This window comes from Lactuca saligna, chromosome 3, assembly GCF_052625555.1.
Source record: "Lactuca saligna cultivar CGN05327 chromosome 3, ASM5262555v1, whole genome shotgun sequence".
NCBI classification, from domain to species: Eukaryota; Viridiplantae; Streptophyta; class Magnoliopsida; order Asterales; family Asteraceae; genus Lactuca; species Lactuca saligna.
Genome location: NC_136419.1, coordinates 177,107,150 through 177,124,087, shown reverse-complemented (window position 1 = coordinate 177,124,087; position 16,938 = coordinate 177,107,150). Strand labels below are relative to the sequence as shown.

Genomic DNA, 16,938 nt, shown 5'->3' with positions numbered 1-16,938 from the left:
TGGGTTTGTTTAGTGTGGTGTACATTTTGTTTTTCGTTTTGTTGTTTAAATTCGTGCTACATTTCTATAACATGTTTGTTTACCACTTAAGAATGTTGGAAAATGATAATGTTTTTATTTTTAATTCTCTATAATTACTTTTTTTTTTTGGTGATAGTTTCTTCTAACAAGTATCATTATTAGATTTTAGAGGTGAGCATGGTGCGGTTTGGTGTGATTTTTATATAAAACCGCAGCCGCAAATTGCAGTTTTCTAAAACAAAAAACTGAAAATTGCAATTTTGATTCGGTTCGGTTTTGCAGTTATTTTTGCGTTTTTTCGGTTATTTCGGTGCGGTTTCAGTTTTTAACCACAAAATGAGGTAGTGCGTTTTTCCGGTTAAAAGGGTGTGGTTTTTCATGCTCAAAACCAAAAATCTAGTTGACTTTCGTTTATTTCTAGATTTTCATTGCAAATAAATCACAATTTTGGTCCATTTTTATTCTTTCAAGTTAGCATTTTATTATGTTTTATTGAATTTATTTCATTCAAACAATTAACAATATGTCTAACATTTACTAACAACCATTTACGCACCAAAAACTAAACAATAAAAATCATAAGATGATAAAATTGATAAATTTCAACATTGTCTATACTAATTTATTTTTATCAAATAAATATAATTATTATAAATATTTCAATAATATATTAAATCATGCGGTTTGCGGTTATTTCGGTTAATTTGGTGCGGTTATTAAACATAAAACCGAACTGCACCACAATTTTTCGGTTTTTCAAAATTAAAAACCGCACCATCGGTTTTTGTTTCGGTTTCGGTTATCCGGCTTATGTTTTTGCGGTTATTTTGGTTTTTTTGGGTTTCAGTTCGGTTTCTGCTCACCCCTATTAGATTTACATTTCTGTGTTTGTCATGTAGGTTACAATTTCTGCAAGTCTCATCAAGATTGAGAGTTTATATTACAATAAGATTAGGTTTATTGTGTACATAGTTTTACATCCATTACTCATCATCAATATCCTGAAAGTTTTGAGCATTGGGCATCAAGTGGGTGAATGAGACCACCATAAACTTGATTCTTATTTTTTCTCTCGTTGGTTTATGTTGTATCACTTATGTGAAAGTTATTGATGAACCAACCATTGAGGAAGAAGATGAGCAAGGAGGAGAGATTTATAGTGAAAGATAGAGTTAGTATTGAAAAGTTTGAATTTGAGGTCCAATATCATCCAACCATACAAATTCAGTGATATCTTTACTTGAGAAACCGATGAAACTAGATGGGAAGCCATTTTTAGAATGTTTGCCAAAAAAGATAGAAAATGGGGAACAATTTCTTTAGGTCTAATTGCAAACAAGGATGTATAAATCATGAATTTTACTGCATATATTTCATTTCCAATTTTTTTGAATGGAAGATTTAATTTCATTCAAATAAAAACAAAGTATTTGCTTTCAGAAATATAATCTTTAGTTCCAGAATTGGAATCACTATAAGTGAACAAGATTTGGTTCCTAAAGTTAGGAACCGATCTAGAGCTGTTACCCATTTTTGGTACCGGAACCGAAACAAAATCTGATGGTACCCATTTTTTTATAAAATTATATTTTTATTTAGAGAAGTTAAATTTCTTTCTATCTTTTGTTCCTATTTATCTTCCTACTCATAAATAATGACATACAAAATCCATTCATTCTCTCTCTTAATCTCATCTTTTGATTTTGACAATTATCTTAATCTAATAAGTAGAAATATTAATAGGATTAAAAGGTTAAGGGATATTTGATTTCTCTTTTATTTATTAACTTGTGATTTTAATTTTTAATAGTTACTGGTATATAACAATTTAGGCTCCCTTTAGTTGCCATAATGAGTTGTTTTCAGAAAACTTCTTAGAATGATAAGAATTTTAAAAACTTGTTTAGTTGATATATATTTTTTTTTCAAGAAAATGAAAATATTCCATTTCCCCGTATTACAAAAAATTTCCAAACATGTTTTATTATTTTCTAAAATAGTGGATGTATTCAAAACTAAAAACCCTATGCTAAAAAGTCTTCATTCTTTCTTGATTCTATAAAGTCTTCAGTTTATTGATTCTTGAATGTAGAAAAATGTTTCCTTCGAAAAAGTGAAAAAACATATTTGCTGAGTGTAATTATCAGTGATCACTTGGAATACTACACGACAAAGTCGGAATCGATGCAAATTCTGCTTTCCTGTTTAGACCCCTAACATTTGGGCCTGGGTCGACCTGGTTAACGCTCTAGCCCGGCCCGATAAGAATGACCCGTTACTTGACTATTGAAAAGATGTTCCAAACCGAATTTAGCTACCCATTTCCTTTTTCCTTCGAGAAAACCTTCATCGTTTTTAGAATCAGGTACCCGAATCCGTCCCCCCAAACCGAATTTAGCTCCGTTTCATTCAGCTTCTTCCAATCGTCAAGCACCGATTGATTCTCCTAGATATATGATTGGTAATATTACTAAGCTTGATGACGCCCTCAAACTGTTCGATGAAATGATACAAAGACAACCTCTTCCATCAGTAGATGTATATATATTTTTTGCGTAAATTGATTGGTAAAACTGTATAAGAGAGGCTTATGTAACGCACAGTATAATCTCTTGTATTATTTGTTCAATTTCAATACAATACGCCGGAATTCTTCTGTCTTATATATTTGTAACTCAAATATCAACTGGTATATATTTAGTCACAAGTATAGAACAAGAGAATACTAGATTTAGTTACTTTTTAGTTTTATAATGCTGATATTATTAGGTATTCAAATCATTATGTATTCAAAATGTTTTATGTAAATTACCTCTTTTGGTAAATTCTAAAATTACCAACTTGTTCGTCTCCATTAAGTTTTGACACAGATTAGCTTTAAAAACCATAAGTCGAGAGATCAAATTATTCATTTGGAACATAATTAGAGCTATAGAAAGCTTTTAATTGAATATGAGTTATTTTTACAAGGAAGATGAAAATGAAGTATTTCCACTCATGCATAATTCACAATCACAACCTAAATTCTCAACACGAGAAATCATTACAAAAATTCTTAACTACGTTAGGTGACATTGATGCAAATGTCATGTTTGTTACATATGAAATGAGTAAAAACACAGCTTTATATTGTATTTGGTATGCATTGGACTGAGACTTGAGTGGATGTGACAAAATTGTAATTTTCTTTTTCCACCTAAAAAGGTGGAACAAGGTAGGATAGGGATTAACTATCGATCTTCTGTATGTGCAAAAGATGTGAATACCCTCATCTTCATTATCGTACATAGCCCTAGAAAACTTTTTCACTCTCATCCGAAAGTATCACCAATAAATACCCCTTGGGTATTCCAAGGCCGTTTCTCAAACGACTTACCGATGATGCTTCGTTTTTCGATTATCGATCCGTTCTCGCTTTCATATTCGGGAAAGTAATCAAGAAATGTTTTGTTCCCAAGATCGTTAACTCCACTAAAGAGGAACTTCTTTACCACATCCTACATGTCATTTAGAGAAAAAAAAAGAGCTCAAACTAGTCTTTCGAAAAATTAACAATTTTGACCTCAAAAGTCGAAGAATAATAGTTTACATTGAGTTGGGTTAATGAAGATTGATACCTTTGCATGAGTCTCCCCGATTAATCGTTTGAGAACATGGAAACCTGGATCCTGATTGTAGCAACAAGGACATTATAAGAAACCATGGTGGTGCAATTGATAAACGGACTAGACAAGCTTTCTAGGGCTATTTTCGATGATGAGGATGAGGAGGGCATTAACGTCTTTTGCACAAACGAGAGATCAAGAGTGAGTCTCTATCCTGCCTTGCTCTACCTTTTTGCATAAGACAAAATTTTCATTTTTTGTCTTACTGACATCAGTCTCGATCCAAATGCAAGCCAAAGGCAGTGCAAGTATGTCATGTTTTTTCCTGTCCTGCTAACAAACGGGGCGTCCCGCCCCGTTTCACGCAGGACAAGACTAGACAAATTTGGTTGCAATGCATTTGGCACGCATTGGATTGGGACTGATGTCAATGGGACAAAATTTGAAATTTTTGTCTCAACGCAAAAAGATGGATCAAGGCTGGATACAGACTCACTCTTGATCTTTCGTTTGTGCAAAAAACATGAATGCCCTCCTATTCCTTGTCATCGAAAATAGCCCTAGAAATATTGTCCAGTCCTGTATAACAAACACAACACAAGATTGTGTATATCTCTATAACATTTCATAGCCACTATAAGCAAATATATGCTTTAAAATATAATATAAGAAAATGACACCTTTTGGGCTCTCCAAGTTAGATACCGATGTTGTGCTTCAAGATTCAAGCTTATTTGAGAATGATCGGTCTCCTTTATTGCATGATCCATCAAATTGAGCCATGCCTGACAATTCATTATAACAAATTAAAAACTCAAGAAAACAATAATAAACAAAATATTGTGGTTCTCATTATTTACACTATGGGATAAAACACACACACACACAGTGGGTACCTTGTAGTAATCTTTGAAAGCGGAAAACAATATATTGTGGTTTTCTTGGCTTGAAGAAAACTTTGTCCATATCACAATTGGTGAAAAGAATTTCAACGATTCACTAGTGAGTTTTCCTCCCCATGGCAAAAGCTGCATGTAATCTAATAATTTTAAGGGCCCATTTGTTACGGAGACAAAACAGGTTGTACTGCATTTCACATGCATTGGCATGGTACTCATGTCGATGGGACATAAAGTGTAATTTTTTGTCCTACCTAAAAAAGTGAGACAGAGACTCACTCTATCTCTCCTATGTGCAAAAGACGAAAATGCCCTCCTGATAAAAAAAAGACCTAGAAAGCTTGTCCAGTCCAATGTAACAAACACAACTTAAAGAAGCTGAAAGTCAACATACCTCAGAGTACTTGACACCAAGAGGAATCAAGTTTTTATAATACTTCTCTTTGTAATGTGTTTCATTGATGACATCATGCAACGGATTGAGGTCCCTATATATGATTAGGATCATGTGAGAACCAAAAATATTTACAAAAAATGCCATGAATGACATATATATATATATATATATATATATATATATATATATATATATATATATATATATATATATATACATATTAACATGGAGAAAAATATTAAAAATGTAATCATGTTTCATATAATTTCAGAATAAAGACTTACAGTACAACTATATTTATATTGGCAGAGGTGAAAAAATTTGCACAAAAGATTGGGAGGTCAAATTCTGCTTCTGGGAATACAGCAAAATCAAGCACCTGCATGTAGAGTATAAAGTATAAACTATAAAGTAATCCATAATAAAGATTGAATTATAAAGTCCAGTTTTAATTTTTTTATAGATTAGATTTGCTTTGAATTTATTAAAATCAATTTTAACATTCAAATTTGCTCTGTATTTGGGAAATTGCTATAGTTAGGTAGATTTTTTTAAGTATAACGTTGTAATAATCAAAAATGAAAATAGAATGCTATAATAATAAACAAATTGTTATTTATTACATTTAACCCTTTGGAATTTACCTGCATACCCTCACTTGTTTCTATAGAAAGGCTGCGAAGAAGCCTAATTTTGGGAGCTTGAAAGGAACACATCTTAAGCTCTGTTTTCCCATCCAGTGATTTCAAGGTGCTGAAATCCTGCTGTTAGGAAATATGAAAAAGGACTAAATGTAAAAAATTGCCATGAACTTTCATTTATTTGTGTATTATAGAAAAACTGATAACTGATTTCAATAGTAGAAGCAGAGTGATTCAAGTGTTCATCAATAATCTGAAGCAGATATAAACTGAAAGATATGTATTGCCTTCTTTTCTTATTTTCTTTCTCTATCAATTTCACAACACTCCATTTATGTTCATTTGCATAAGCTTTGTATTTCATGAGTAAATCTGTAATTTTACATGGATGCTAAGTGTTTGATGAAATGCCTCAATGAAATACTTTTTTGAATTGAAGGCAACATTTTGTTGATATTGCAGTATAGTTGTCACAACTACTTTGATCCTACTGTTAGTGCATAAAACATGTCATATACAAATTAAATTAATACCTGCTATTTCCTTTTGTTGTTATTAAATGGAACAAATAGTAATTTTGATGGAATTACTTATTTTACCAAGTATACATGACACTTGACTAATGCAAAACTAATTTTTTTTTTTTTTTTTTTTTTTTTTTAAATCTTTAATATTATGTTATTGAAGTATACCATAACTTTAAGCAACAGAAGCAAATGATAAAATGGTGAAATAAACCTAAAATAGTGGTGAAATTTGTCTTTGATTCTAAAATTCATATAGCCCAAAGTAGAATCCTTGTTTTTCTCAATATAAAATTACTCTTTTCTTCAAATTAGGATTCATAGAAAAACCTAACTAGTTTAATCATAAAATACAAAAGAAATATATCCTTTCCGAAGAACGTGCTACATCAATCTAATTTCAGACACTTAATTAATATTATATATACTATTCTCGTTGAGTGATTATGCTCATAACGAATAAAAACTAGTGAAAAACTGCAACTGCAGCTATTAACAGCATTCAATTCGTGCGTCTCAGAATGGAATCGAGAGCGATAATTACCTGCAACGAAGAAGGAATCAGGTCTGAAGTTGAGAGTTTGGTTTCATCCAAAGCATATTGAATGAATTTTTGGTAGGAAAAGGATGATGCGACTTTCATTGAACAGGAGAATCTCGTGTTTTTGGTCCTCGATAACAATGGATAAGGTTTAATGGCTGTTGAGATGATACTGGACAATGATAAGGTCTCCATTGTTGAAGGAGCGTGTAAAATGAAAGCTTTTCAGGTGAAGAGTTATCAGCTACTGATCGGAATAATTCTCCACGAAAGGTCGGTGGTCGTCGTCATAATTGAGTGCTGTGTTGGCCGTGTGTGGACAGCAAGCAGGAAAACTGGGAGGTAGCTGCACTACTCTCTGGTTCGTGAATCTTGTCGCGTCTTCTGTTTTACTTTTTAAAGAAAATCATTTTACACGGTAGCAAAAGCAGTCAATTTTTTTTTTTTTTTTTTTTTTTTTGATAAAACTTCAAAAATGGTCCCTGTGGTTTTCGAAAATATCAAGTTTAGTCCTTAAGTTCAAAAAACCTCACAGATGGTCCATGTGGTTTCAAAACTTTTAACAAATGGTCCTTTTCACTAACACCGTTAACATTTGACCGTTAAGTGAAGGGCATTTGTAACATATACTTTTTGAAATCGTGTTTTGTAATGAATAAAATTGTGAAATATTATGTAAAATTGAGTGTTAAGTTTTAACAGATGGTTTTTACTAAAAATGAAGTAAAACTATGTTTAGAATCACTCAGAAAATATTGGAAGTCTTATGAGATTCCAGTTAAAAGCCAAATAGTGAAATTTAGCGAAAATATGAAATTTTAAATAAGTAAAATTTTATTATTTGATGTTGTAGAGAATCTCGTTAGAAACTTGTAGTTGAAAACCTCGTCAAAATCCGAGTTATAACGAAGAAGTTATGACCAACCGAAGATCCGCGACAAAACTGGCACAGCGCCGAATGACGTAAAAAATGAGTTTTTGATAAACTACTTTTTAGCCTTAGTAATCTAAATGAAATTCGTAGTATTCGTTAAACCAAGAAATTCGATAAAAAGAACGTCAAAATCTGACTTCGTATGAGGAAGTTATGATTTTTCGAAGTTTCAACTTAGCAGTAGACAGCTAAAAACTCAAATTTTAGATCGAGCGATATTCTACCGATACATCCTAAACGAGAATCTAAGGTCTCGTTATTTTTAGTACAACGGTAAAAAGTTTGACGAAAACGGATGACGGATGAAGAAGTTATGAATTTTTAACGGATTTTCCTGTCCCGGTCTGTTAAAAATAATAATATTAAAAATAAATCAAAATTAGCCGACGAAGTCTAAACGAAAGTTGTAGAGCGTAATTTTAGCTACGCGTGCATATAAAGAACATCAAAAACGGAGCTCATATGCGAAATTTATGGATTTTAGAAGTTTGGGGCCCGAAAACCGAAGAAATTCGCATGAATAGTACCGGCCACGTCACCTCGCATGAAGCAGGTGCGTCACCGGAGACCTGGCCCAAACCGAGACCGACGCGTGCTCCATTCCGATTCGACCGAAGTGCGAACCAATCAGCCTCCGACGCGCCTCGTTGCGGTGTCCGAATCTCGCCCCTCCACGTCTCGCTTACCCGCCTCGCAGCCGAACCTCGCAGCAGGCCTTGTGGCCTTCGCTTCTTGCGCCACCTGCCCCTTGCTGCTGATGCCACCGATCTGCTTCTCTGCTTGCTTCCCTCCCAAACCGACTCCGAACCTCGGCCCTATATAAAGGGGGTTGCGAGACCTTCCGACTAACTTTGGAAATTTGACAATTTTAACCCCTCTTTCCATATTTTCACTATTTTGACTTTTCCCGAAGCTCCGATATCACTTTTAGCACCCGAAACACACCCCGAGACCCCCGAGACGCCCGAAAAATTTATCTTTTCGGTTTTGAAACCCTACCTTCGCAGAGCCCGGTTTTCAATTAAGCTCCTGGTTTTCAACATGGAAAGACATATTTAAAGCCGAAGTGCTGTCAAAATTACTATTGTAACCCCCGGTTAACTTAAAGTGAGTTTAATATATAGGAACAATTGTATGTTATGTGTTATATGTGCTATGTGCTTCTCAGTGTTATTAATCTGAGTTATTTTCTCGCGTTATTCGCTATGTTTATAGTAATTGTAATACCTGTAACCATGTGATCAGTGAAAGGACTTAGATTCACATTGGTACTGGTACGTAGCCTCTGGCCATGTAGAGCATGTCTCCGTAAGAGAATGACTTCTATTCTATGGCATTGGAAAATGGTTAGACAGGACTATAAGCCTGAAATCTAACAAGATGTTAATCAGAAATTGCATGTCTTCTATGCCATTTGGGCCAAAACTTTATTGATGTATATCAAGAATTGAAAATAATATCTTTGAATAAAGTCTTTGATTGATATGAACGCTTGTCACATGATCTCACATACATTTTGTTGTTCCTATTTGCTTTTGCCACATTGAAGTATATATATGGCATAACATTATATTGTATCTATTTTTGAACTCACTAAGCGTCACCACTTACCCTATCAATGTTTAACAATTGCAGGTGATAAGTAACTAGTATGTTTACATACTATTGAAAGATGTAGAATAGTTTGTAATAGACTAATAGTACTTTTGTACTACATTTTATGTTTGTATAAATTACAATATCCTGGGTAGTTATGTAATATATATAACACTTTGTAATAGAATGTTTGTATCCAATAGTTTGTAATTCCCTTTTTATCAATGTAAAATATTGCTTTTATAAATATGCAAATAGCATGTTCTGGAGTAATGATATTGTGAAGTTATGAAAGTTTGGGTCTTTCAAAAATAAGAAAGTTGGGGTCTTTCAACCATGGTATCAGAGCAGTAGTTTAAGCGAACTAAATTCCACGGATTGGTATTTAGACTTAAACTGTAGGAAGTTCAATATATAAACTTAATCATTGTAAGTATAGGGATACAAACCATAGGAAATATATAAGTAAAAGTATTAGGTAATAGTAAACCCTAATATTCTGAAATACTATCTTACTCCGTATTTCAGATCGATGGCTGAACAAGTAAGTAGCCATACCCCTGATGTTGGTGGAGATCCTCAACCCGAGGAAGTGAATACTCCAGTATCTCCTCGTGAGGAGCGACTCTTAGGTAAAATTACCGGTGTTATTCGACAAACTCTCGAAGAACACAAAAAGAATGATGATAAAGGAAAAGAGAAAGTCACTAGAGAATCTTCAAGCGGAAAGGTGAAGCGTCCCTCGTTCAAAGATTTCAAGAGTAGTGGTGCTACGGAGTTTTCTGGTGTCCTTAATTCTATAATTGTTCTAACTTGGATTCAGAACACCGAGAAAGTATTTCGTGTTTCTCATGTGGATGATGAAGACAAGGCTATCTATGCTTCTGCAATGCTCATTGGAGAAGCTTTAGTCTGGTGGGAAGCAACATATGAAGCTCTCGATGGATGTGACCAGGAGAACTTATCATGGGATTTGTTCAAGACTCGTGTGCTAGAGAAGTATTGTCCTCTAGATATGAGGAGAAGATTGGAGAAGGAATTCCTCGAGCTTAAACAAGGAGGAATGACTGTGAATGAGTATGAAACTCAATTTAATCAAAGAGCAAGGTTTGCTACGAAGTATATTCCAACTGAAAATGAGAAAATTCAGTTATTCATGGAGGGACTACGACACGAAATCCATGATTTCGTTATCAATCGGGATATTTTGTCATTCGATAAAGCCGTTGAGTATGCTCGAAGGCGTGAGCATGACTTAGAAATACGTGGTGCCACTCTTACTATTACAAAGCATCCACGTACTGAAAGAACTAATCCTGCTTCCACTATTCCACCAGCTCAATCTATTCGAACTAATCCAAGCAAGCAAGCACAATCTCAGAGTGCTTTTCGTGGCCGTGGTAGGTCACAATCTTTTTCTATTTAATCGTCGTCATGTTGCGTTTGTGGAAGGAATCATCCGTGTCAATGCAAAATAGACAAGGAATCCATTGTCTGTTATGGGTGTGGAGAAACAGGTCATATCAAGCCAGCTTGCCCAAGGAAGAATGTGACTTGTTAATGCATGTGGTATTACTGGCCACAAGAAGCATTTTTTCCCTACTCTTACCAACCAAGTGACGGGAAGTCAAGCTTATGTTCAACAACCAACGAGAAGTCAAGTCCCTGTCCAACAACCGAAGAGTACTCCAGCTAAAAAGGAGGAGGTGCCAAAAGCTAAGGGTCGTGCATTCCAGATTACCGCAGAGGAAGCACGTGAGGACCCGAATGTCGTGACGGGTATATTTCTTGTCAACTCTAGACCTGCTCACATCTTATTTGATTTTGGAGCCTCGGATTCTTTTATATCTTATGAATTTGCGCATTCTTTTCAAACTGTTTACTATGCACTCGCGCAACCATTTCACGTAGATACTGCAGGAAGTATATCATTACTTGCTGATAAAATCTATAGGGATTGTGTCATAGAAATTGAAGGCTATAATTTTCTTGCTAACCTAATCCCTATCTCCTTGCCCAATTTTGATATTATTCTCGGCATGGATTGGTTGTCAAAGAACCATGCAGAACTCTTATGTTACGAAAAAGATGGTACGCATTCCTATTGGAGGGGAAGATCCTATTCATGTCTACGGTGAACAAAGGATCTTAAAAATAATCTCATTCCTCAAAGCTCATAAATTCATATCGAAAGGTTGTCCTATCTATCTGGCCTATACAATTGACATCTCAAGAAAGGAGAATAAAACTGTGAATGATATTCCCATTGTTAACGAATATCCCAATGTTTTCCTCGATGATCTGCCTGGACTTCCTCCGGACAGACAAGTAGAATTCCGAATTGACCTTGTGCCCGGTGCTGCTCCGATTGCAAAGACTCCTTATTGTCTTGCGCCAGCTGAGATGAAAGAAATGATGATCCAACTGCAGGAATTACTTGACAAAGGCTTTATTCGACTGAGTACCTCTCCCTGGGGTGCTCCAGTATTGTTTGTCAGAAAAAGGATGGATCGATGCGAATGTGCATTGATTATCGTGAGCTGAATAAGGTGACTATCAAGAACAAGTACCCACTACCTTGCATCAACGATTTATTCGATCAACTTCAGGGTGTTAGCCATTTCTCAAAGATTGATTTGAGATCTGGCTATCATCAGTTGAAAGTACAAGAGCAAGATGTACCGAAGACTGCTTTCTGTACTCGTTATGGGCATTTCGAATTCCTTGTCATGCCATTCGGTTTGACAAATGCTCCTGCCGTATTCATGGATATGATGAATCGAGTGTACCGCCCAATGCTCGATAAGTTTGTCATCGTATTCATTGACGATATTCTAATCTATTCCAAGTCTGAAGCCGATCATGTCGTACATATTCGTGAAATCTTAGAACTTCTTCGAAAGGAGAAGCTTTATGCTAAATTCTCAAAATGTGAATTTTGGTTTCGTCAAATTCAATTTCTCGACCATATTATTTCTAGTAACGGTGTATCTGTAGATCCCATCAAAATTGAAGCCATTCAAAATTGGGAAGTGCCCCGTAATGCTTCCGAAATTCGAAGTTTCTTAGGTCTCGCGGGATATTACCGGAGATTCATTAAAGACTTTTCTCGTATAGCCGTACCTCTCACAAGTCTTACACGAAAGGAAGTGAAGTTCGAATGAGGTGAAGCTCAAGAAAAAGCTTTCTTAACTCTAAAAGATCTTTTGACTCATGCTCCCATCTTATCACTCCCAGAAGGTGATGATGATTTCTCCGTATATAGCGATGCTTCAAGATTGGGACTCGGTTGTGTGTTGATGCTGATGGGTTTTAGGTAAAACAAATAAACTAGAAAACAATTCCTAAGTTCACATGCAACCTACTTTGGATCTATGTTTTATCTATTGAACATACAACTTTGAATTGCAAAACAAGAACCCTAGAGGAGAGTGGCTATAATCGAAATTTACAAACTAGGGTTTAGTAATTACATACCTTTCAATTGTTATAGTAAACAATTGATGATTCCCTTGATCTTGATCTTGATCTTCTTGGAAGCTTAGCACCACAAGTGTAATGCCTCTAATGGAATCACACCCAAACTAGCAAGAAGGAAATTAGAGGAGAGAGGGAAGAGGGAGTATGCAAAATTTCGGCCCTTAGGGTTTCCTCAAAAGAAAAGAGTGACCAAAACATGAACCAGGAGGCTCCTTATATAGCTGAGGGATCTAGGGTTTAGGGGAAACCCTAGTTATCCTTTGCTTAGGGCCTAAGAAAACCCAAGGGCCTTATCCAAGCCCCTATGGACGAAATTATTAGGGTTTCCCTTAAAGATTTCGTCCACCCTTATCCAAGGGGGTTCTAGAGCCTTCCACTCAACTATTAGATAATTGCAAACTAGTCCCTGCACGTTATAATTAATTCTTTTAACCCCGAAATTAATTCTAATTAATTTCTGGCTAATAACTAATTAAACAAAATGATTTCTTATTAATATATTAATATTTTAACATATTAATAAATTCATTTATATTAATTTATTAATCTTATAATAAATTAATATCTCTCCTTTCATAATTTCCTTATCCGGTTGCTAGGTTTGAGGGCAACCCAAAAGGACTGTGCTGCTATCAATTCAAGTACATACCAATTATAGTTATGGGCTTAGACACCTAATCCAACAGTCTCCCACTTGGATAAGTCTGTAACTATAATTGCTAGTATGCCTTCTAAATTTGACCAGCAAATTGAAGCTTCCAAAAAAAAACTGATGCCGAACTCTGACCCAATCAGTTACGTGTCCTAAGATAAGTGATCATATAATCATTCGTTCTGCTAGATATCCCTAGACAAAAGACATGGAATGCAATCAACCTCTTTGTCCAGAATCTATGTTTCCCGATTCCTGATTAGTGATGATATAGGACTTCTAATTGAACACATCAATTTAGTCCTGGCTGGGCCCAGCACATAAGTCAACACCAAATCATCGAGGGGCCCACAGATATCGCTTTTTCTCATTAAGGAAAAAGGAACGAATAAACATTGACTCATATGCTTGTATCTTTTACTCATCAAACCATACATGATAATACATTTTATAACACCAAGTTACTTATGCGTTTTCATATTACCAATGCATAGCCGACTTGCAAATTACAACTCATATATCTCTGTTTCAAGATTATAAGATATTATCATCTCAGTATTACTCGTGATGAATTCCATGAAGTAATACTCTGAGCGAGGGTTTATCCAATACTCAAATCTCAATTTCTGAGTACTCATGAACGTTGCAGCAAAATCTATTGCCATGTCTATCCTTAGACAATCTACAATCCAGTTCATGACAGTCTTGATTCACTACTTACTTCCAAAAGTACGAGCGACTGTGGAGTTTGAATAATCTTATTATTCGGGAAGTAAAACATGAAAAAATGAAACACAATAATAAACAATTGACAAAAGGTAGAACCCAAACTTATAAATAATACTTTATTATTTAATCACCAAAAGTCAATTACATTTACTTTGTTACAAGTTTCAGAACAAAACTAATCTAACTACTAAAACTAATATCATCTTTCAGTCCTATGCTCCGAGCATGCTGAATATGCTTAGCCCTACTCAGACCCTTTGTGAGGGGATCTGCTGGGTTATCTTCAGATGACACCCTCTTCACTATAAGATGGCCTTCTTCTACTCTATGTCTGATGAAATGGTACTTTCTGTCGATATGTCTGGTTTTACCATGATCTCTCGGTTCCTTTGTCAAGGCAACCGCTCCTTCATTATCGCAGAACAGTTCCATGGGCTCCTGGATGGTTGGAACAACCCCGAGATCCCCGATGAAGTTCCTCAACCAAGCTGCTTCTTTTGACGCTTCACTTGCTGCTATGTACTCTGATTCACAAGTAGAATCAGCCACCGTATCTTGCTTGGAACTCTTCCAAGTAACTGCTCCTCCATTTAATAAGAATACCCAGCCTGACTGAGAACGGAAGTTATCTCTATCTGTCTGAAAGCTGGCATCACTGTAACCATCTACTCTCAAAGTATCATTGCCACCAAGTACAAGGACCCAATCCTTCGTTCTTCTCAAATACTTGAGTATATTCTTCACGGCTATCCAATGAGCTCTACCTGGGTTTCCCTGATAGCGACTGACCATGCTCAAAGCAAATGCCACATCAGGGCGAGTACATGTCATAGCATACATGATCGATTCGACAGCGGAAGCATAAGGTACACGACTCATGTCATCTATTTCCTCATCTGTACTCGGGCATTGAGTCTTACTCAATTTGGTATTGATCTGGATAGGTAGCTCTCCCTTCTTGGAATTTTCCATACTAAACCTCTTTAGTACCTTATCCAAGTATGTGCTTTGACTAAGTCCAATTAGTCTCTTTTTTCTATCTCTCAATATTCTAATCCCAAGAATATAGGCGGCTTCTCCTAGGTCTTTCATGGCAAAACACTTTCCAAGCCAAGACTTAACTTCATTCAAGGTTGGAACGTTGTTACCAATGAGTAATATGTCATCGACATATAACACCAAAAAGTTACTATACTCCCACTAGCCTTGATATACACACAAAACTCATCTTCACTTCTAGAGAAACCAAACTCTTTGACTTTCTCATGGAAGCAAAGATTCCAGCTGTGAGATGCTTATTTCAATCCATAAATGGATTTCTCAAGCTTGCATACTCTATTGGGAAACTTTGCATCAACAAAACCCTCTGGCTGACTCATGTAAACATCCTCAGCCAACTTCCCATTAAGGAAGGCAGTCTTGACATCCATCTGCCAGATTTCATAGTCATGAAAGGCAGCTATGACGAGCAATATCCTAATAGATTTAATCTTAGCCACCGACGAAAAATTCTCATCATAGTCAACCCCTGGGGTTTGAGTGAAACCTTTTGCAACTAGTCGAGCCTTGAACGTATGCACATTCCCATCCATGTCTGTCTTCTTCTTAAAGATCCATTTGCACCCAACTGTCTTACGACCTGGTGCACTATCAACCAAATTCCAAACTTGGTTGTCATACATGGACTTAATCTCGTTGTCCATTGCCTCTTTCCACTTGGAAGCCTCTGGGCCTGCCATTGCTTCCTTATAAGTGATTGGTTCATCTAAGTTTACTAATGTATGTCACTTATGAATGTGTCACCATCTGAAGTAATATGAAAACCATACAACTCAGGTGGCACACTCACCCTAGTGGATCTTCGAAGAGGTAATGATTTATCAACTGGTTCAACAGGAACTGTTTCCTCTGGTTGAGTGCTAGTGTCATCTCATGTTCCTTCATTGGTTGAATCTTGAATCTCTTCAAGGTCAATGGTACTCCTACTGTCCTCTTTGAATATGAGCTCTCTTTCCAAAAAGACTCCTCTTCGAGCTACAAACACCACGTTTTCACTAGGTCTGTAGAACAAATATCCAAAAGACTGCTTTGGGTAACCAATGAAAACACATTTCTCACTTCTAGCTGCTAGCTTGTCGTGAGTCTCTCGTCTTACGAAAGCTTCACAACCCCAGACTTTAATATGTGCTAACAAGGGAACTTTCCCTGTCCACATTTCGTGAGGTGCTTTAGCAACCTTCTTTGTAGGGACAAGATTGAGGATGTGGGCGGTTGTCTCTAAGGCATACCCCCAGAAGTAAATAGGAAGCGAGGCACGACTCATCATAGAACGAACCATGTCTAACAAGGTTCGATTACGCCTCTCAGCTACACCATTTAACTGTGGTGTCCTAGGAGGAGTCAATTGTGAGACTATCCCACATTCTTTCAGATAGTCGTTGAACTCGGTATTAAGATACTCCCCGCCTCTATCGGATCTAAGTATCTTGATCTTTCTGCCCAATTGATTTTCGACTTCATGCTTAAACTCTTTGAACTTTTCAAAGGTTTCTGACTTATGTTTGATCAAGTAGATGTAACCATATCTGCTATAATCTTCAGTGAAAGTCACATAGAATCGATTAGCATCCCTTGTGGTTGATCTGAAGGGCCCACACACATCTGTGTGTATGAGATCCAACAGACCTTCATCTCTTTCACAAGACCCTATGAATGGTGATTTTGTCATCTTTCCCAAAAGACAAGATTCACACATATCATCTGATTTTAGGTCAAATGATTCCAACACTCCATCCTTTTGGAGTTGGGCTATGCGTTTCTTGTTAATGTGTCCAAGACAACAATGCCACAAGCATGCCTTGTCTACACTATTAGACAAGTCAATGTTAAGTACACTATTTCCTAAGCTATCAGCACAAG

The 16,938-nt window shown here is 36.0% G+C and overlaps 1 protein-coding gene across 3 annotated transcripts; it reads right to left on the bottom strand.

Moving 5' to 3' along the window:
- Nucleotides 1–2,996: 2,996 nt before the first annotated feature.
- On the bottom strand, nt 2,997–7,008 carry HY2 (phytochromobilin:ferredoxin oxidoreductase, chloroplast / phytochromobilin synthase (HY2)). Of its 3 annotated transcripts, XM_078986216.1 has the most exons (9): nt 6,632–7,008; nt 5,567–5,686; nt 5,207–5,301; nt 4,920–5,013; nt 4,523–4,654; nt 4,307–4,411; nt 4,123–4,205; nt 3,639–3,689; nt 3,381–3,518 (listed from the first exon to the last, which is right to left on the bottom strand). In XM_078986216.1, exons 1-8 carry the CDS (start codon nt 6,821–6,823, stop codon nt 3,659–3,661), a joined length of 852 nt encoding a protein of 283 aa, XP_078842342.1. In that variant the 5' UTR covers nt 6,824–7,008; the 3' UTR covers nt 3,381–3,518; nt 3,639–3,658. The 3 variants fall into 3 exon arrangements, with proteins under 3 accessions (XP_078842340.1, XP_078842341.1, XP_078842342.1); XM_078986214.1 differs by lacking the exon at nt 4,123–4,205 and having other exon boundaries at nt 2,997–3,518; XM_078986215.1 differs by lacking the exon at nt 4,123–4,205 and having other exon boundaries at nt 2,997–3,518; nt 5,567–5,683.
- Between the last annotated feature and the right edge of the window lie 9,930 nt (nt 7,009–16,938).

What these genes read in the sequence shown, in the direction of transcription:
- HY2 (XM_078986214.1), bottom strand. Translation starts at nt 6,823, where the DNA reads ATGGAGACCTTATCATTGTCCAGTATCATCTCAACAGCCATTAAACCT. An exon ending in TGATTCCTTCTTCGTTGCAG is followed by an intron (nt 5,687 to 6,631) that starts GTAATTATCGCT and finishes ATTTCCTAACAG; the next exon opens with CAGGATTTCAGCACCTTGAA. An exon ending in TAACTTGGAGAGCCCAAAAG is followed by an intron (nt 3,690 to 4,306) that starts GTGTCATTTTCT and finishes TGCTACAATCAG; the next exon opens with GATCCAGGTTTCCATGTTCT.